This window comes from Harpia harpyja, chromosome 14 (assembly GCF_026419915.1).
Source record: "Harpia harpyja isolate bHarHar1 chromosome 14, bHarHar1 primary haplotype, whole genome shotgun sequence".
NCBI lineage: Eukaryota > Metazoa > Chordata > Aves > Accipitriformes > Accipitridae > Harpia > Harpia harpyja.
In genome coordinates, this window is record NC_068953.1 from 10,506,529 (window position 1) to 10,528,793 (window position 22,265).

The window sequence follows — 22,265 nt, forward strand, 5'->3', positions numbered from 1 at the left end:
GATGCCATCATGTAGCTAATGATTTTATCTTAATATGTGTGTGCGCAAAGGTGAAGAATAAAGACCATATAAACAACAGTTTGTGAAAAGGGTGGTGTCACAGAAAAGATGATGGGTTGTTCACATGGATTTTGAAGATTGTTATATACAGAACCACTGTAAAAAGGAAGGGCATTGTAGGAAAAAGTGCCCATCCAGGTAGCCTGGGTGGATAAGGAAATGGTGCCAACTTGAGCTTCCTGCTCGTGGGTTGCATGAAGGAAGTGCTACGTAGCAGATTCTGGCTTTGAAGATGTAAAGCCATCCAAACTTAGTGCGTAAAGGAGTTTCAGTACCAAGGTGGAAGAGTGATCAAATCAAAGGGGTGAAGTGGGCAAGGGGATTTCTGCAGCCTCTGAATGAGTTTTCAGTCTTGTGACATGGTAATGCAGGCTGAAAGAATAGGTAGTTTTTTTAACATGTTTTAGCTTTTAAGCAGCTGAATATTTTTTAGTTTTGGAGAAGTACAAATGACAGTATTTTGGCATGATACAACTGTGTAGGTGGAATAAGAGAAGAATTGAAAATGTTCCACAAATTGCTTGCATGTCTAATGAAGATGATGGTCTCAACCACAATAGAGCATAAAGAAGCATAGAGAACTAAGGAGGAACCCTAAGAGACTTGGGTTTAGTCACATTGTACTTAACCTTGTCTGTGAATAAATATTAGAACAAAGAAGCTGACAAACAATATTGAATGGAGTTTGAGCAGAGGGAGTCTGACTGTGTGACATTACCATAGTGAAGACTGAATTCAAGAGTAGATTTGGAGCCCAATAAGTTGATTATAAATGAAGAAGATGACCTGTGTACAGATCCCGGAGTAAGATTCTACGATTAAGTTGTGGGAAGAGAGGAAAACAAAAAGGTGGCATTGTATAGTAGCTTGTTCTGTCCTTTCCCTCCTCTCCACCAACTCTAAAGCAGTCAGTGAGTATGGATGTATACCAATCTGTTTTATTTGAACTCATCACCAGGAGGTGAAAGATACTATATTCCTTAAGTGCTGAGTTTTCATTTGAGCAATGCAGTCAATCTATTGTATAGTAAAAGTTTGCAATGTTTACTCTGTTAATCTCTGTTCCCCAAAACAGCCTTGAAACACTAAAAAAATACTATTCTGAAAGTGGTTTTGTAAGCTTAGAACTCATTTAAGTTTATAGATTTAAAATAATAAGGACTTAATTATTAAAATGACATTTTCTCATATTCCAAGTATCAAAGGAAATAAAGCTGCATCCAGTTTTATAGCTCCTAGCTCTGTGCAGTGGACAGATGCCACTCCTTGAAGGTCCAAAAAATTGCTAATAAGAAGTAGGAAAACCTTTCATAGGTATTTGAATAGTTTTTTAGGGACTGTAGTATTATGCGTATCCAAGTTGGTTTACTGTCAACATTACTACATAGCAATTTACAGACTGGTATAGAAACAAAAAGGTGGCTGATATGTACACATGCACCTTAAATGGCAGAGCGGGAAAAACATACCACTAAACAATGGATTTGCATGAATGATGGGACTAACTCATGTCAGAGAACAGTTACTGCATAGTAGCTTTTTTTTAATATAAGAATCACAAATGTAATTTTCTTTCACTTTCTAATTTCACGTGTTTTGGACTTCTGTTTGCAGACCTTCTTCAATTTAAAATTAATACTAATGTAACTTGATGTGATTGTATCTTCAAAATTGCTACAATTTCTCTTTTTTATTTATCCAGTTATCAAATTTATTTTCTTACAGTCTGCACTTTAATTGAAAAGTTGTCACTATCAAAAATGCCATTTAGAGGAGATCCAATAATCGGTATGTCATATTTTAAATAACCTTCCATTATCTTAGTAGTTATTCATTAAGCTAAAGTATTAATGAATGATGTTTTTCAAAACAGCAAGATTAGCGAGGTTGGGTGGCCTAACAAATAAAAAATATTGAAAAGATACACAAATTCTGCAACAGATGGTGATGTTATCTGAAGATGTGTTTTGTAGCTGTTTACTAACCTTTTTTTTTTTTCCTGTCAAGTTTTCAGCATCACCAGATGCAGTGTTTGTGCTACATACATTGTAAACCAAACCAGAATAGCTATACTAATTGAGAATCACAACCTTGTTTATTTTGGAAAACCAAGGAAATACATCAATATGTATAATTTCTGGTCTTTATAAAAAATAAAACAGAGAACATTGAAGTTCAGAAAGTAAGAAAAATGAATGCCATTTATATTCCTTACTATTTCAGGTGGCTGGCAGTGGTTAATAAATGACAGTCTCAGAAGTCTCCCTCTTGTTTCAAGCGCTGCACGACAGCATATAAAGGTACAATAGTTCCTCCTTCTTCATGTGGTCACATTAAGTACAGCATTAGAAATATTTTTGCTTTCCGTTGGTGGATTATTTTCCATGGAATTTAATTGGTTCTTGAATATTTCTTTCTTAGATTGGTAAGAAGGGTTATATTTTTTAAAAAATTTGAATTCCTCAAAATTCAAATGAATGGACCTTTTTGATTAATACTTGAACAGCTATCACAAAGGTTGTTCTTGTATGTACATTTGGACAAAGTAATTGAGAGGTGCTGGCATTGACAGTGGGCTGGTGGTGAGTAGTCGCTGATGGTTGCTTGAAGCTACTTGCTGTCATCTGTATGGTTACATTGATGCGATATTTTGCATCTGTTTTGGTGTACCTGTAATATGTGCAAGATATGTTGATTTTGGTAGTTTCAGAGAACTTTTGTGAGAATTAAAAAGAATCTCTGGATGATGTCCTCAAGCCTGATGTACTGAGGGCCTTTGTTAACAGTGAGCACGTTGGTGTGATCAACCAGTTACTCAGGACAATGTGCTTAAATTTTCCATTAAACTCTGTTGCAAATCCTTTTACTGTGCTCTCAAGCTACTCTAATTCTGAATATTAAATCCATTGATGGATATATTTCATGCAATTTAATGTACATGATATTAACATCTCCAGTTATTTGCCTTAATTTTCCCAAGTAATACCGTGACAATTTGATCTTACACTCTTAAAGGCTCTACTGAACTAAAAAGATAATTTTTGTCTGCCCTTTTAGAGCTTATAGCCATCACAGAGACAATTTGAATGTAATATATTGTGTTCATTTTGTTAGGTTTTAAAAATAAGATAAAAAGCCATTGCACGTATCTGGTAGCTCATCTTTTAAAGTCTTCCTTGGAAGACAGAGTAGACTAGAATGTATCCAAATCACTGAAGAAAATTAGAAGATGAAATTTGAATTCTTGGAATATTCTTTTGGTATTAGCAATTTATTCAAAGAGTTTGTATGTCTTATAACTGGAACTTCTAAAGCTTAGAAGAATTAATTATAGACTTTAGAGATTTTTTTACTTGTTTGGTAAACATTAATTAATGTTAAGCAAAGTATGTGTAGTAAATGTCAGTTCTCACTTGATTTCTGTATATATTTTAGAGAGAAATAATTTTTAACAGCAATGCTTAAGACATTGAAAAGTAATCTTTTTTCCAACACACAGCATACTCTTCCGATGTAACTTTATGCATTTAAGGCGAAAACCATTCTCTTTAGGAAGTGAAGGGTCTGAGCAACCTGATCTAGTTGAAGATGTCCCTGCTTGTTGCAGGGGCGTTGGACTAGATGACCTTTAAAGGTCCCTACCAACCCAAACTATTCTATGGTTCTATGATTTACAGCAATTAGAGAATTCTGTATATTTTGCCTACTATAATGCCTGTGGTAGTTAGAATATTATTTAGATGAATACTGGTTTTCTTTAAAGTCCTTGATTTTGCATAGAGAACAAGTCTGAGGTGTCTTTGAGGGTAGAATGAATAGGCTGTACAGGATTCCTGTGTTATCATTTAAGATTTCTTGTATCCAGAGAACATGAGTATTAATAAGTATCGTTGCTATTAATATGGAGTGAACAGTGCATAGTTTTTGCACACTCTCAAATTTATTATAATTTTGGTCAGCATTATATTATTAGCTGAAAAGTATAATTCAACCATAAATTTTATGAGAAAACTTGTTACATGCTTTTTGAAATAGCAGCTGTATGACCGAAACCACTCTAAAGATTAGGAGGTTCAGGCATAATACACAACCTTTGATCCTTTTCTAAACCAATTAAGATTGAGACACAAGGTTTGTGATACTAGATATTTGGGGTTTTCTGTTTATAACCTTCAGTCCATGGGGTTCTTTCTGTGTTTCCTTTCTATAGCTTTCTGGGGAAGTAAGGTTTGTTTCTTATCAATCTGGCATCAATACATTGAAGGTGAAATAATGACTTCTGTATTTTGTAATACTGTGTCATCCTGGAGGTCTTTCAACTGAACTGAAAATACAGTTGATACATCACTATTAATGTCTTAAGTATTAATTCAGTTTACTGGTACTTTTTAAGGTATAAGAGTAGAATCTGTTCTGTTCTTACATAGGTTTCCTGTTCAACTGTTCTTAAACCAGTATTGGGAAGAAATAAAAAGAAAGTAAATATCAGTAGCTGAAGGGAATGATTTTTTTAAAAAATCCACTCTCTTTTTCTTTAACCTTTTAATTCTAAGCACAGTTATCATAAAGTATGACCTTAGTAAATATATCAAGTTCACAGTTTTGCCTCTGTTGCAGGAGTCTGCAGTCTCTGCACTGGCTGCGCTGTGTAGTGAATATTACATCAATGAAAATGGAGAAGCTGATCCAGCTCTACAGGGTAATGACTCATGTTTACAGTAGAGGCAGAAAATATTGGGCTGGACCTAACATGCACTTTGGAGGTATTGGATAGAATGGCGAGGAGCATCACTAATTTTAAAGGACCTTAAAATGCTTCAGGAAAGAATGATAAAACCAACTGAAAGTCTAGGAAATGTCTCGGGGTTTTTGCTTGTTTTAGACTGGAGGTGAATGCAAGGTACAATAATAATGAATATTAGGAAAAACAGGTTGCTTTTCTATTCCATACTGTGAAACAAAGAAGCAAAGAATATGTGTTAGTGGCAAATCCTAAATTTTAATGAAATGAGACTTTTTCACATCATATTTTGATAAACTGTGTGCGAGAGATTGTGGCAGACTTGAAGAATTGGTTAGCGATAAGAAGAGAAGGACAGCAAGGACACCCAGAGTTCTTGTAAATGTGCGTATGAAACCTCATCTGTTTGGATTTGGATCAGTAGTACAGGAGTAGGCTTAAACTTTGTTAGGAGCGTATGAATCAACATCTTTTTTATACTGGTTTTTCTGGACCTTTCTTTGTTTCAAGTATGAAATTGTATCACGTCCATCAGAGACAGATTGCTGGATTGTATGGATAGATATTTTAAGAATAACAACATTTTTGTTCTTTTTTTTCTAAATATGACAGTGAACTTATATATACTTAACAAAATAATGATTTGTTTTCCTTTTTTTTGCCATTACTAAGTCATTCCTCAATCAGATAACAGAATACCTTATTTACTTCTACTACGGTAGTTCCTAGAATGAACCCGACACCTATCACATATATAGTAACATGCAGTCCATGCCCCAAAGAAGTTATGGCTGATATGTAAAAGCAGCCTATCTTGATTTTTAAATCTTTTCTATATTGCTAAATCTCTATATTTTTGGGAAAAAAAAAAAATTAAAAAAATAGCCCTTTCCTTTATGCAGGTTGGCACTGCATGCCTGACTTTTTTGTGGGCAGCACATGTGATATGGTACTAAGGCAGATTAAAGAACCCCAACCTCAGGAAAGAGTAATGTTTTGTAAAAACTGAACACTTTGAGCAGGAGGAGGCAATGCTGAATCAAAGCAAGCAAGCTAAAAATGAGTTTAAAGGTTAATAGGTCACATTTTATGTAAGGATGAAGTTTCAAGCTTATGTAAAAGTGGACTGGAAAACTTGGCCGGATGTCAAAATCAAGGAGAGGGGATCTACTGGAAGAACACGCAATAGATGGCTGCAGCTGTTCTGATGCTGGACTCTTTTAGATGCCTATGAAGCTTAATTGTTTTTTTCCTGGATTCTAGGTTAACTTTTCATCTGGCTTGTGCTTGAAGGAATCATGGCAATGTAGCTGTGATGGTCTAGGGACGTAATTAGAGTGAGATTTATAGATACAGGAAAAATTTTTCATCAGACTTTCTAGAATGATTTAGAGAATAGAATTGTGAGTTGGAAATTTTTCTGTTCTAAAAGATCTCTAGTCAGCTCTGTCTTGATTATGCTTTTGTTTGGCCTTGTACTGCTCTAAAGCCTCTTCCACATATGGTAACAAAAGTGCCATTATACATGCAAGCATCTTTTAAAAGAAAAAAAAATTGTGTATTTTCATCTCTGTGCCAGTAAAAACTATGTATTTCATGACCATTAAATTCTGTATGTTGTGGAATTGAAATCCACTACTAAAAATCCTCCCCATAATGTCTGACGTATGCATGTATGTGTGGAAGCTACAGTGCAGAAGACGTTCAATGACAATGCAGGTGCCTTAGATAAGTCAGTTAAAGCAGGTCTAAACGTGATTAAGGGGATTGGGGGCGGGGGGGGAAGCTTTTGGTAAAATTTAACCAGTGTTTCACTATGGCTTGACAGATTAAAATGCAAACACAAATCAAAGATATGTTAGTGATTCAGCATTCAAAATCTGTCCCTATAAGACTGCAATTTTATTGAATCACTCCTTTTGACTCTGTTTTCACCTTTTCTTTGTTTTATTTTTTCTGTCTTAATGTGTTCTGGTGTGGTTTTGATGACTTTCTCTTTCAATACTCTTTCAGGATGGGTTGTGTTGAATTAATATTGTAGATGCTTCATAGACCTGTTGTTTTATGAAGCTGAAGTCTCTTAGAAGAATATTAACATTTGCATTACCCTCGCTAGCATAATTACTAAGTAGTTAAAAGCAGAGCTGCTCGTTTGCTAGTTGCCATGTCTTAATTTTATGTCATTTGGCTAAAATGTCAATCTTAAATTTACATCAATCAAAGGGAAGACTGTCATAGTCTTATTGTCTAAGATCATGTTGCTGTCTCAGCAAGTATTGCATCTTCCTATGGCCTCAAGACTCTATCTTACAGTCCCTGGTTTGGAAATTTTTAAATAGATGTGCTTATATGAAGGTATTGCTAACCTCTGGACAGGGAACTAGTTCGCTGATCTGAGGAACTAGTTGAGGCCTGCTGATTGCATAGGGACTTTAAAAAAAAAAAAAAAAAAAAAAGTCGTGAGTTATGATTAATCTGTAGTTTCTTATGGTAACTATTCTTTCTTCCTCTAGCAAATATTGCTCAATCATTTAAATCTTAGATGATGGTAAGCAATGGCACAATTATGTAAACTTCTTAGGATCTCTTGATTCTTTTTCTTTGAGGATTAAAAAGTGCATATTCAGTAAAGCGATTAATAAGACCACCTTTCTCCTTTTTGTACCAGAGTTCTGTTTATTGCAGCTATCTTGGTGGTTCTTAGAAGCTTTTCTGGAATACGTTGTTTTTCTCTGCATTTTACAGAAGAGTTTAATATAGTAGCTGAAAAATCTGGTAAAGGAAGTATTGTCTGTTAAGTCTATGATAAAGGCTACAGTAGAAATACATAGATAGATTCCTGACTTTTTTTCTTTTTTTCATTCATCCTCATTTTCTTCTTTGTATCTCTTCACTGCATTGTTGAGACTCCTTTTTCCATGCCCAGTTCAGTTTATTCTTGTGCCTTTTGTCTGTGCTACTGTTTGTAGAGCGATTGTCCCTGTTTTGTCATGTAACAGTGCACAGAATGTCAGCACAGCATCCCTGCTTCAAAACGGGCACTTCCTTTTGAGCTTTCTCCTGCAAAAAGCCCAACTTTATTTTTGTCATTTTATATAAAAAGTGATATAAAATTATCTCATTGCTTAGGTATGATCTGTGTGTGTGTTTAAACACTGAGTGCAATTAAGACTTTTCTGGGGGAAAACTGTCGAATATCTGACCTTCATAAATCCAGAGACATCTCTTTCCTAACACAGAATACTTGTCTAATTATGGAAAATGATGACCTGTAAATATAAGAGAACTTGTTCCCATGTGTTTGCATAGAAATTTGTGGTTACACTTATTCTTTGGATTTTTAAAACATTGTAGCTTTTTAAAATTGAGAACTTTGTCTCTCTGAATGACTAGGATTATTCTGTCTAAAAATCTGACTTCATATTTAGAAAATAAGAATTCATTCATGTAACAGTGAACATCTTAAAATTTTTATCTTTTTTCTGTAGGAAATTAATGGTATTCTGTATTTTAGTTTAATGAATTATAAAATTTTCTAGCTGCTCTGTTTGGGGGATCTTTCCCTGTTATATTGTTTTGTTAGCCAAATATGTAATGATAATGATGTGATAGTTGCTTTTCACTCTGGAATTGTATTTTTTATAGATGAGCTGGTGACACAGTATGTTTCAGAACTACAAAACACAGAGGAAATGATTCGTTGCGGCTTTTCACGAGCACTTGGGGCCCTTCCAAGATTTCTGCTAAAGGGCAGGCTCCAACAGGTGAGAAAATACGATTGTAATGAGAAGAGGACACACGGTATTTTTGAATGAAACCTATGATGGTAATCAAATAAATAATAATGATCATAATTAAAGGTCTTTGTGAAAGGGATTTGGATTCTAATATACAGTAACTCCAGAAAATCATCATGAGTTTAGCTTGTCATAGATTCTGATAATTAAAGTTTAGTCCTGCTTTAGTAGTGTTAATGGAAAAGCCAGAGATTGAATTATACCTTTGCTATGGAACATTTGTCCAAAGGGAGAAGTGAGGCAGGCTGACAAGTCCTGGTGAGAAACCAAACACTGTTGCCTGCTTGGTTCTCTCATACGTGATTGAGCTCATTTTAATATGATACCTAAATATAACATGTATCATAAATAATGCATTGGATTTAAATATCTCAATTTTTATATTTTTTCAGGTTTTGGAAGGTTTGAAAAAAGTTACCTTAATTTCCCCTGCAGACGTGAGCTTTGCAGAAGCCAGAAGAGATGCCCTGATAGCAATTGCAAAGTATGTTTGATTTTGTCTAATTTTAATTCTTTCTCTAGAAGCTTTCTCCTGTTCATTCTGCTTTCTGTTGTGAGCTTGTAGCATGATTCCTGAAATCAAGCTACACTATGACATGCACATTTTTAGTGTGGGACTGTATGTATCTCCATTATTCAATATATCTTTGATTCAGAGGATTTATCTACACATCTGAGGATGGAGTACAACTCTGATGGTGTTGTGGGGTTTTTTAATCCATTAACTGACTAGCTAGAGTATATTTTATAGATCACCGCTCTCATGGGCTGCAGTTTAGTGAGGAGGAAGAATATATGGTTTTTTTCCACTTTTTTAGTAAGAAGATTGAATTGATTTAAAGAAGTTGTACTTTTTCTCTAAAGGAGTATTTTCTATGTTGACATGCCACAGTGTAGTTAGTGTTAATAGTATCATATTATATGTGCTCTTAAACTGTTACAGTGCAAAAACCCCATGTCTTCAATTTAAAGAAGCTTGTTAGTATCAAATTCAATGCACATTGTATTAGTCCTTTGCTCTTCTCGCTCACTTCATTTTAAGGAGAGTTCAAAAACTGACAGGTACTTCAAGCATGTTCCTTTTTGTAGTAGTATAGATGTAAACCCAATCTGCTTATCTGTTGATTTTTTTTTTTTTTTTTTTTTTTTTAGCTTGCCAGTGTTCCTTTAAACCTGAATACTGATCAGAAATCCTCAGGTCAAATACCACACAGTAGGCTCAGAAATATTCTTCATACTGTTTGTAGCAGATGTTATAGGTGTTTAGAATATTTTATGTCCGAGGAATTTTATTAAGCAACAGAACAAAGCTATGATCTTAATGTTTCTCCTTGCTAGTGTTGTGGTTTTCCCCTCCCTTTTTCTCTTTTTAAAGGGTTTGCCAGACAATAGGTGTAAATGGAGAAGGAACCCAGGAAGAATATGTCTGCAAAGATAACGTTACTCAGATTTATGCTACACTACTTAGTGGTATGACGGACTACACCACAGACAGCCGAGGAGATGTTGGAGGATGGTAAGATGCCTTACAAACTGAGACTTAAACTTAGCTGTCATGTTCGATGACTAATTAAAAACTGATGTCTTTTCAAAACCTGTTGGAAATAGATAGCTCCAAGCTTTTGGAGATTTAAGTATAGGTTGAATTACACTGGGGGAAAGGAAAAGCTGACAAGAATTTGTCTCTTGCCTTGGAAGTTAGGAAGATGGGGACGGTTGTGTTTTGAACTGAAGTTCAGCCTTATTCTGTTTTGTGGATGACATAATTTTCTTTAGTGACTATTAAGAATGTATTTAGTTGTAAAAAGTACAGAGATTTAAAACATTACTTCTGTTTCTTTGAAATAACACATTTTCTCCTACTTGGTGAACTCTCCTATTGTATGTTTGTGTTGTGGGGATTTTTTGCCAGCAGAGGGAGCAGTTGCATAACGTGTTAGGGACAAATTTTCAAGGCTAGTGACTCTGAGATGGATGAAAACTTTATTAATTGTGCTGTGATATTACTGACTGTCGTGGTTTAACCCCAGCCAGCAACTAAACACCACACAGCCGCTCACTCACTCCCCCCCACCCAGTGGGATGGGGGAGAAAATCGGGAAAAGAAGCAAAACCCGTGGGTTGAGATAAGAACGGTTTAATAGAACAGAAAAGAAGAAACTAATAATGATAATGATAACACTAATAAAATGACAACAGCAATAATGAAAGGATTGGAATGTACAAATGATGCGCAGTGCAATTGCTCACCACCCACTGACCGACACCCAGCCAGTCCCCGAGCGGCGAATCCCTGCCCCCCACTTCCCCGTTCCTATACTGGATGGGACGTCACATGGTATGGAATACCCAGTCGGCCAGTTTGGGTCAGGTGCCCTGGCTGTGTCCTGTGCCAACTTCTTGTGCCCCTCCAGCTTTCTCACTGGCTGGGCATGAGAAGCTGAAAAATCCTTGACATTAGTCTAAACACTACTGAGCAACAACTGAAAACATCAGTGTTATCAACATTCTTTGCTCTGAACTCAAAACATAGCACTGTACCAGCTACTAGGAAGACAGTTAACTCTATCCCAGCTGAAACCAGGACACTGACTCTTTTGTAAGTTTAGGGTTTCAATTATTTCAGCTATGAGATTGCAAGCATAATTAAATCATGTCTGTAGAAATGTATCTACTAATGTGAAGTCTATAGAATAGGTATAATATTAAGTCTGTAGCAGTCATATTTTTGTGACATTCTTCAGTCTTCACAGTTCCCTTAATATATAAAAAAGATTCAGTATATAACACAGCATTCATCTGAATGTTCTTTATTCTTTCAGTAACAGTGACCTGAAAAGGCTATTTCTAAATTGATGAACCAAAGCACTATAAAGGCTTATGCCCTTCTTGGGGTTTGTGTTTAATTTCTAAAGAAGCTGTAATTGGAGATGTAACATCACTTACTGAGTGGAAGTTCCTGCAATCTTTGAATGTGGTAGACAGAGCAGCAATGAAGGTTTCATGTTATTCACTTCTACCATCCTGTAGTTACAGGGTGAGAAAACTGTGTGAAATATGGATCTTAGGGATCAAATGAGTACTAAGGAAACATACAGGCTGTCTTGTCAGGGTGCTTTTCTGCATGTGTTTATGAGCACAAATATGCCCAGCCTGAAATAGTACTTGTTAATAAAAAGTATTAAATTATCAGAATTCAGGAATAAATCCAGTATCTGCAGATTTATAATATATGACAATTTTGCTGCTATGTAGAAGGCTCAGAGCAGTTACACTTAATCCTTGTATAGAGAAGCCATAAACTAAGTAAATGAATGTGATAAATTAATTTTAATTGTCTGTTACTTGTTGGAATTTGATTTTGAGTAAAATGCTGTTTTTGACAAAGACTTCTTAATTTTATTGTCTTAATCCATAATTATAATTTGAAAATATGCAGGTGTATGTTGCTTTTAGATACGATTCTATACATAAATGATCAGCCCTGTTTAACAGTATGGGTAATACTGTTTGTATGGTATGGTAATATGTATTTGACCTGTCTGGCAACTATATGAAGCATCTCAGGATACAGAGATGCATGTTCAGGATTGTAAATTAACAACCTGTTGATTGTTCAGATCTAGTATCTGGCTATGCTTTTATTACATTCCAGGCAGGAAGTGGGGAGTGCCTGAAAAGTACTGGTGTGAAATAATTTTGTTGGTTGAAAAGATTTCCTTATTTTCCCAGTTTATTGAAGAAGCTCTTATCTAACAGTGCTGAGTCACATGAAGGGCTTTGGTATTTATTTTCAGTCATATCCTTGCAGAGTGTTTGTATGAAATAACTGTTTTAGACATTTTTTGTCACTGTCCCCTTCTTTGAAGGGTGTTTTCAACAGTAGTGTATGAACATGAAACCTAATTTCCTTTTAATTTAATTGAGTGGCATCTACTATATTGTAATTAGCAGCTGTGACTCAACAGGTGAGGAGGGATAGAGGACTACTGAAATGAAGGGCTCCAAACTAGGTATGTTGTGGCTATAGCAAAACTGGCAGAGCTCATAGATGATGGTTACGACCTGTGATGGTAATTGCTGACTTGGGAAGGCTACAATGGGTGAGACGTTAGCTGGACCTTGTAGGGGAGGATGTGCACTCCTCCTTGCTCGTCATACTTCTTTCTGTGGCCAAAACAGTCTCAGTCACTTGCTTGCTCCCTCCTCCCTGCTGCAAGCAAAACAGTCCCGTTCTGAAGCATTGGCTGTATTCTGCTTCAGCAGCCATGCCTAGCATGCTGATCCCTGTTCAAATCTGGTATAATAATACATGATGCCAAGTATGCATTGTGTGAGTTTGGGAGCTTTTTCTTTAGGCTCAAATTTTTGGTTATGTCTGTTTTAGAATTCTGTCCTACGCACTCTTGACTTTAATCTTGTTATTCTACTTGGTAGCCCCAGGTTTGCTTTAAAAAAAGAAAATAAGTTAATTACAGTGGCATTCTTCCCTTTAGGATTGCTTATTAGATAGCTTGAACCCAGGGGCAGGTGCTGTGAAATACATTTTTAATTACCATGAAGAATCAGGACTACTATAACACATGCTGTAACCAACTATTGTCTTATGTAGGAAGAAAAGTTGTGATTGTGCTTTTTTTTTTGTGAAATATGTATCATCCTACATTTTTTGAATTGCCAGCAATCGCTGGGTAGTTTATACTGCTGTCAAACTTTAATGCTTGTGCTCTACCAAGTCATGATAGGTCACTGAGATCTCATCAGTTCCAGAGTGAGTTGCAATAGTTATTTATAACTACTCTGTCTTTGAACAGAAAGTAAAGTGTAAGTTCTATAGTGCAAAGTAGAAGAAAGATATTTTGTGCCATGTTAGCATTGGGCACTTTTTAAAATTATTAGCCTAGTTGCTTTAGGGTACTTCACTACAATATTTACAAATGTGTTGGAAAAGTACACAAGGCAAATAATCCAGACTACTCTTATCAGCCTGAGTTAATATTTACGTGTTTGTGTTTTTCTTGTTTTGTATAATGATGCCCAGCTCCTCAGCCTTCAGTACTGGTTGTTAAAATTGTCATACAATGGGGAAATACTAACACAGGACAAGAAATCAGAGAAAAGTAGGCATGTTTGATATCTCAAACTTAGAAGAGGAAACAAGGATGCAAACTAGTAAGGATCAAGAGCAGGTCCTTCCAGCTTGTGCAAGGGAAGAAGGAGCTTGGCTTTCCCTCTCCTCCTCCTTCAGCTGTCAAAAAAGGAAGAGGAAGGTGAATGGGTCTGTTGCTCAGGGAATGCAGTAGTAACACAAGAGAGAGAGACAGGTGTAGCTGCAAAAAAATGTAAGAGCAACCATATAGGGTGGGGAGTCAGAGAAAGGGAAGAGATACTAAGCTTTATGCTTTCAAAATCAGGTGTGATGCCGAAGTAGATGAGAACCTGGCTAAGTATAATTAGGTATTCAAGTTAACTTCCACATCTGACAGCTCTCACTGAAGTTCCCCATACCTATTGTTTATCCTTCTGTCTATGTCTTAATTTAAAAACAAAACAAAACTCTACAAAGTGGAAATTTTTAAAGAAATCCTGAGGAAATTAAATTCCCAACACCCATTAAAATTCAAATGTGCTTTGAGCACCAGATTCTTTTCAAGCTTCTTTGGCAATGCCAGCCAAAATCAAGTCAAGAAACATGTAAATTCAAGGGGGAAGGGGAATCCTTTCTCAATGCAAACTGTTGGATGCTAAATACTTCTGTGGCCTCTCAAATATGAATGTTTTCTCATTCTGTTTCTTCTAAACCATTGACTAAGATGGAAAGATATGGGAAGAACTGCCATTTCTCTGGAGAGACCTTGTCTTTGGTTTGTAATTTTTGTCTGTCTTTAATAGAATCGTGGGAAAGTTTAACCAACTTTACTTTCCATATGCAAACCTTACATTTCTTTGGACAGATTGTTTGCTGGGACTTGTCCAATCTGTCTACAGGTGTTAGACTTGAATATCTAATAGTCAGATACTATATGAAAAACTAGGAAAACATAACTTCGATGAAAGGTTGCCAAACTTAATACAGTATTAAGCTACTTAGGAAAAAATGATGTAATTTACCTTTTTTACCATTATAACAAATGTCCCACCCAGTTTTAGATTGCACAAGCAACTATTTTCAGCTTGTTTTGGAAATTAGAAGCAGGAATATTACTTTTCACAGTAGGCAGGTGTACCTTGTCAATTTTTTTTTTTTTTTTTTTTTAAATTATTACTGAGAAAGGATGAGATTACCATGAGTGAATAATGTGATGAATGTGTTAGTCCTGGTCTTCTGCAGGATCAGTTGAGGATCTGCCGTAGTATTCCCTATGTCTTGAGAAAGAAACTACTTTTAACAACTCACGTATTGACAAGGCGTGTGGTTTAAAACAAGCATGTTCTTTTCTATTTTTGATTGAAATTATACTCTTCAACTTTTTTTTTATATTAATATTATGTTTAGACATTTTGAAGGCAGAAAATCTTCACCAAATAAAGATGCACTTCAAGCACAACTTAGCGTTACTTTAGCTAATCTTTTTCATAAAACTAATTATTATTTAGCATAGAGATTTAAGCTGTTCTGAGTCACAATTCTTTTTAACGTTGGAAATATTAAGCTTGAAAATTTACAAGAATGTGACACTTTTAATAGTGTTTAAATATCTTAATGTCAAAATGTGGGTTGGCCTTTTTAGAAGATGATTTGAAGCAGACAAAGCACTTAGGTTTAAATATATCTACCTGCACACTAAATATTAATAATCATTATAAATTTTAACCTTCTTAAAATAAAGAATAAACCTGATGACATCTGGCTGAAATAAAAAATAAGATGGTGAGGCAGGGGGCTTGCCTGGAAACTAGGATGACTGTTGTACCCTCAGTGCAATGTGGGCATCACTTCATAGAATGGGGCTTGGGTGTACAGCTGTACACACTCCTCCTCCTCCCAAAAATATGATACCTTCTCTCAGTGGTCAACGCTTTCATTATTTTGAATATTTGCCAGTGTCTAATTTAACTGCTGATGTATTTATTTAAATAAATACTGATGTAACTACTCTAATGTATCTCTGTTTCAACAGGGTACGTGAAGCTGCTATGACGAGTTTAATGGAAGTGACGCTTCTGCTGGTTCAGAATGAAGCAGAGTTAATTAATGCCAACATGTAGGCTACTTGTACTATTTTTGTGTCTTATCTCTTATAACTACATTCCAGTCCATACACGAAAGCATTGCTTATATGTTGTAGTCTTACCCCTTTATTGAGTGTGACAGAACTTTTGATAGAAGTGCATCAAGCTTACACCCATACAGATGCTGAGAATATAGTATCTGTTTTTCAGAGAGACTAACCTTATTGAGAGAAACCGGGTGGCAGTCCCACCTTTGAAATGCAGTGCATCTGTGAGATTTGGTCTATACTTGCTGCCTCTGTGGAGCTTGCCTGTATTGTTCACTTAAATAGAAAGCAAACTTGCCTGCTTATCCAGAGCATTGTATCATTAATTTGGAATGTGATAAAATGTGGAGAGGAGTTTGTATTCATTTCTGTCTTCTTTACAGAACTATTAGTAAAGAAATACAGAAAAAGATAATTTACATTGAGCTTCTGATTTTGAATTTCATGATACAATACTCCTAATAGTTAAAAAAAAGAAAAAAAAGGAATACTTACCAGTTTTTAAGCATAGCTTGAGCTGCAGCAAAACTTTCCTAGTAATGGTGTTGGTTTATGGACAGAGCATGCCCAATCGTTAGCTGAATATATGCATGATTTCTTTTTTAATTTAAAAACCCCCAAACTTAGAAGGACGCTTTGAAGGAAAATAGTGGATTCTGTAGGAATACACTACTCAACCAGTGCCCGTTGTCCAGGGTCTTCCTCCTATTGGTCTATTGCAAACAATACATTATTCACATGAAACTTAGAAAAGCATTCCTGCCAATTGGATCGTATTTTCTAAATATTCTGGGTCTTACTGGGTCTTTCAGTTACTGGGCAGTAACTGAAAGAATTCTAGCTGGTTTTACTGTCATTAGATGTCCTTTCTGAAGGTGTAAAGAACCTTGTGGAACACAATATTGTAGCTGTGAGTTTAGTTATGAATGTAGGCAAAATAGGATATTGTTAAAAACTAGCCAGAGTTGAAGAAGTGATTAATTTGGGATATATGAGATTTGGGACAGACGTTGTCCTCTGCTACATGTGCAATTTTCTACTTGAAAATTTCTCAAGGTTCTTGCTCTATTTCCAACTGAAATGCAGCGGTTCATCCAAACTCTAAAGCACCTTCATATCTTTTTGGATGAAAGGTGGTATGTGAATATCAAATACTGTGTAACATTAACGTCATAATGATTTTTTGATTGATCTATGGAAGATAAAGCTTTAAAGATTCTGTCACCATGTTGATGTCTTAAATCACTTGTACGTTCATTATGAAGAGTTAAACCAGAATACTTTCATAGCAGGATGTTGATGTCATTGAAACAATTTAAATACTCATTCTACTGATTTAATTATGTGATTAATTGTTTTCTTCTTTGTAGCTGCAAACAGATTATGTGCTGGCTGGCTCAACAGTCAGCTGAAAAAATAGATAAATTTCGAGCTCATGCAGGATCTGTGTTCCTTACTCTTTTACATTTTGACCATCCTCCAGTTCCACACATACCTCATCGAGAAGAGCTAGAGAGGATATTTCCAAGGTAATATATTGAAAAACATATCCTAAATCAGTGGCGGTAAAAGATACATGCACACAGTTACACCTAACACAAGCAACCAGATGTAATTTTTGTGCCCAAATGCCTAATACGTGTATGGAGAAGTATTTGGTGCTGTTTGTCAGACTTTCATTGAAGTGTCCAATGAAGATGCATAAACATATAAAATATTTGAAAGAAGAACTTAATAGTATGAGTTCCTGTTAAAACCATAGTTACCGAAGGAGATAGGTCTTATATGGTCATGCTGCATAAGTCTTTCTCTGGATCAACCCCAATAATTTCTGAACCCATCAGCCAATTTCATGGTGGATGGTAGAGATCATGTCAGTAGTAGATGGGAGACCATTGGTAAAACAGAACTGCTGGGAGCTGGGTTTTGGTAATCCTGCTGTTTATGAAATGTCTGGTTTATAATCTCATTTTCTTTTCATAATGTGAGAGCTGGAATTTATTGGCAGTCCCCCTTCCTGAATTTTTTTTTCCCAACTGGAAAACGTTGATCATAATGATAATTTTTAATGAATTGCATTATTTTAACCAAGCTCTAGTTGCAGTAGTTTTCCAAGACGGAATTTCTAGTTAATGCAAGAGTGAAAGCAACTCATTCCTGAATGGTGATTATAATACCTGATTGGGATGAGGAACTTCCAACTTTGTGTCTGCATTCTGTTTGCTCAGCAGAATCTCAACCTCCTGTAACTCAGGAAGTGCTCTGTCTGCTGGGCTGCTGATTGATCTGTGCTGGGGTGTATGTGTGTCAGCCTTTGCTGGGATAAGTCTGTCTTTGTATCAGTTGTTGACTAGGTTGGTGGGAGAGAACACAAGAATGGAACACAAGAAAGAGAAACTTGTTTTCTTGGTGTAGAGAAAAGTGCATGTGAAAAGGAAACTGTGGTTCAAATCCCTTATCTGAATCAGAACAAGGACTTGAAGATTGCTTCACTTTACTGAGAGTGGCTGAAGTTTTGATTTGTATTTTCCCCTTATGCTTGAAGACCAATGATTAATTTGATTTTTAGGTAATTCTGAGACTTTGTTCACTGACGTGCTACTTGAGGATGAGGAGCTATCATAGGAATGTATGGAGAAGAAAGGCAGTGCACACATACAAGATTATTTTTTTTCTTCCCCTTTCCCCAGGTCAGAGAAAGAGACTCTAAACTGGAATGCCGCTTCAGAAGCTTTCCCTCGAATCACCCAGCTTTTGGGTTTGCCAACATACCAATACTATGTGCTTTTGGGTCTCTCAGTGTCTGTTGGTGGATTAACAGAGACAACGGTAAGAAAGCAGAACAGCTTACCTGTTTGGTAGTAGAATGCATTTACCTGATAAAATTGTTGACTAAATTGTTTAGTCTATTACAATGGATATTGCAGATAGTTATTTCTGTGAGAATTTCAGATACAAGATTTTTAAAAGAAACCAAGTCATACTTTTAAACCTGATGGGCTTTATATTTTTAACCTTTAAAAGTATTGTTTTCTTGACTTACTGAGCATGCAGGAAACGAAGAGTAAGGACACTTTGTTTCTTGTTTCCTGGCCTGATAGAACCTGAGAGTTCCAGCCTGTTGGCTCAATCAACTCTTATGTTTATTTGCTCACCCTTCTAAGCTGTTAACAGAGGAAGAGCCTTTCAGCTAAATGTTGTGGCTAAATGTAAGCTGATTGCTCTTTTTAAATGAGGTGAATGCCAGTTCTCATTTGTAACCTGATGCAAGGTGCTAAATATTAGTTGTCGATATGTGTTAACAGTATGTTCAGATTTTTTTTTTTTTTAATTTTGATATGCTTTCTACAAAAGTACCAGAGGGATGCCAGAAGTTACATTACAATGCAGTATCATTCAAATGTCTGTCTGAGTCCTCTGAGCTTTGCATCTATTTCATTCTTCTGTGCGTGAACAGTGTCTTTATCTCTGGTTTTGGTAGTCTGTTATTCTCCCAAAATCTTCCAGACTTTATAATAACTTTAGTGTATCTTTCTGTCCTTATATTACAGCTTGTCTTGCTAGTTTCAGAATTCTTGGTTTCAAGATATTTGGCTTCTAACTTCTTTGTTATTTGATGTAGCCAAGATGTAACATATATGAAAACAACTATTGGGGGTAAGGACACAGTTCAATATGACACTACAGAGAAATATCAGACCAGTAACAGAAAATTCTGGACTGTCAGTTAAATCTTTAAATTGCAGTGGTCCTGTAACAGAAGGAGGAGGTCATGAGTCAGCACCCCAACAGTGTTTAAGAGTGTTTCTAATTAAGATTGCCGTCTCTAATTAAGAAAGCTGGTAGAAAAGTGATAAGTGTTGGGAAGCAGTTTTTGTGGAGAGAGAACAGTTCCTGCTGGGTTCACAGAAGGGAGGCAGTAATCATTTCGAGCTTGTCTCCCATGGCTTCTACTTCTCAGTCTTAACCATGAGCTGTTCAGAATATGCCCAAATGATGGTTTTTGCCTGGTGCCATGGGTTCTGCGCCTGTGATCAAGAGATACTCATATGCCTTTGGGTTTCATGTAGCTGAGAAATTGGTGTCTGTGCAGTGTCATGTATTTAAACCAGTTTTGAGAATTTTAATGTTTCTAAAATTGCAACTAATTATATAGCAATGGCTATTTTAAAACTTTGAAAACATATGCTTATTGGTTTATGACAATAATTATTGGATAGACAATGTAACTCTTAACAGATTTTTTTAATAGCAGACATACACATGAAATTCAGCTTTTAGTCAAACAGTTAATTATAGGAGGCTCCACCAAAACCAAAGTTATTCGTACAAGTATAAAAAGGGAAGTAAGTTGTGGAGAAACAGACATTCTGACTGCTAACTGAGGTCAGAGGAAAATTCTTATTCAACATTTTAATATCTTTTTTTTTTTTTTTTTAAAGTTCTGGTTGTGCTTGGTTTTGAAAAGTGTAAACAGTTCAGTTACTTCTAGCTCCCTTCCCTTGTTACCATCTGCCAGTATATTTAAGGGCAACCTTCTGTACTGTTTTCAAAATACAATTTAGAAATGTTAACTTTCTGTGACCCTGCATTTTTCTTTAATGCTAAAGGCTTGTTCCGGTTAAAATACTCTCAAGGGCTTTGGCTTTAGAAGGCAGATGACCTAATTCTCTTTCGAGCCAGACAGAAGTGCAAAGGAAGCTCAAAGTATAGGGTACTTATACTTGGGATTATACGGTGTGTGGTGAATTACATTTAATATTTAAAATATGATATATAAATTAGAATTGATATGTCTTATAATGACTTGTGTTTCAAACTATTCTATCAAAGCCTGTAGTGGTCCTTGCTGAATATTCAGCTGATTTAAAACATTAATAGAAAATTTTAAGAACTGTTCCTATTAAATCCATATGAAAGAGACAGATTTTTTTAAATTTTGGATAAAGGACAAGGATTATTCAAATAAGTGTTCTTGCAGTAACCTCTGTGCGTTCTTGTGATCTTTCCTTTCTTCCCTCTCTCGCTGAAAAAATATATACGCACATATACACGTGGACGCAGAAGTTAGAAAGTTAGAAGATTCTGGTATACTGCAAGATAATCTGAGTTCAAATGTCGGTTTGTCTTTAAGACATCTCAGGGAATTAGTAGGAGAAAAGGCTCCATTGTTATTCGGTGGTCAGTGGCTGTTTTTTCATAGTTAAAATTGCTCTGCAGTATATTTAGCAAGAGTAGTTCTTTGTTTTGCTTTTTAAAGAGATTTTCTGGCATGAGCTGTGTGGGGTATCTCAGAAACATTTTGGTGGCAGCATGGTTGCTGAAAGAATTGTAGCTCAAGCATTTTAAAGTAATCTGGAAAAACAGAAGATGTCATTCCCTTTGGGATTTGGCATTCTGCTCCTATCCCTTGGTTCAAAGGGCACTTTCTCTGTGTAAAAGAATCTTCTAATTATATATCTGGCCCACAATGATGCATATTTCTTATGGTTGCATAAAAAATCCTCTCAGTATATGCAGATCAGAACTATACAATGGTGTTCTTTCTCTAGTTCACAAACCCTGTAGTTTCAGGGGTCAGGATATAATTTTTGTATTATTTCATTATTGTTGAACTACACCACATTTAAAATTTTGTTAAAGCACAGAATTTCCTGTGATTCCCCTCCCTCCATAAAGAGTGAAAATTACATTTTAAAATGTTACAGAAATTTTAAGTAAAACCTTAAGGAAAAAAAAAAAAAGGCAGCAACCTATTTTGAAAATTAAAGGTTTTCTCCCAGGCCAGTACCAGGGTTCCAACATGAAATGCCAAAGACCTGTAACAGTTGGAGTAGCCAGTTCTGAAACTATCCAATGAATGCCTATGTATGTTAAAGCACCTGACAAAACTTAAAGCCCAGCTATGGCATATAGATGTCAACATTACCTGTGTGCCAAATACATGATACAATTTGTGTTTTACTTTCCTCAGAATGGACTTATTTTTTGCCAGCAATTTTTATGACTCTTATGTACTGTTTGGAGCCAATACTGGGCTTTGAACAGCAGTGTTAGTTCTTACAAATGAAAATGTTGGGACATTTGTAGGTGATGTTCTAAACCATCTGGTTACTGTGACAAATTGTATGCAAATTAATGCATATTTGTTTTGAAGGAACAGGCCCTAAATCCAATTTCTTTGGTTGACAATTCTTGAGCAAAATACACTTGAGAATAATTTTTGGCATTCTTTTTTTAAAGAAAAAAATAGTGTGAATTATGATACTCCTACTTCTCGTAAAATATCACTGACTTAAGAGTTACTGAACTCCAAAGATTTGATTTATTTGATTTATTAAAAGGAACGTTGCAAGTAAAACAAGGGAGGCATGGTTTCACTTGTGCTAAAATTTAAATGATATGCAATTTTCTCTAAAGTTACTGGTAAAAATAGGCTATTGCCAA

The 22,265-nt window shown here is 35.6% G+C and overlaps 1 protein-coding gene across 3 annotated transcripts in view; it reads left to right on the plus strand.

The window, feature by feature from the left end:
• Nucleotides 1–22,265, plus strand: part of TBCD (tubulin folding cofactor D) — a 131,877-nt gene that overhangs the window by 89,552 nt on the left and 20,060 nt on the right. For all 3 annotated transcript variants that reach the window (XM_052809088.1, XM_052809091.1, XM_052809090.1), the window contains exons 25-33: nucleotides 1,786–1,848; nucleotides 2,284–2,360; nucleotides 4,678–4,759; nucleotides 8,447–8,565; nucleotides 8,991–9,082; nucleotides 9,974–10,114; nucleotides 15,720–15,803; nucleotides 17,189–17,347; nucleotides 18,509–18,647. In XM_052809088.1, the coding sequence (XP_052665048.1) occupies nucleotides 1,786–1,848; nucleotides 2,284–2,360; nucleotides 4,678–4,759; nucleotides 8,447–8,565; nucleotides 8,991–9,082; nucleotides 9,974–10,114; nucleotides 15,720–15,803; nucleotides 17,189–17,347; nucleotides 18,509–18,647 (956 nt within the window). The remainder of the gene's footprint in view (nucleotides 1–1,785; nucleotides 1,849–2,283; nucleotides 2,361–4,677; nucleotides 4,760–8,446; nucleotides 8,566–8,990; nucleotides 9,083–9,973; nucleotides 10,115–15,719; nucleotides 15,804–17,188; nucleotides 17,348–18,508; nucleotides 18,648–22,265) is intronic.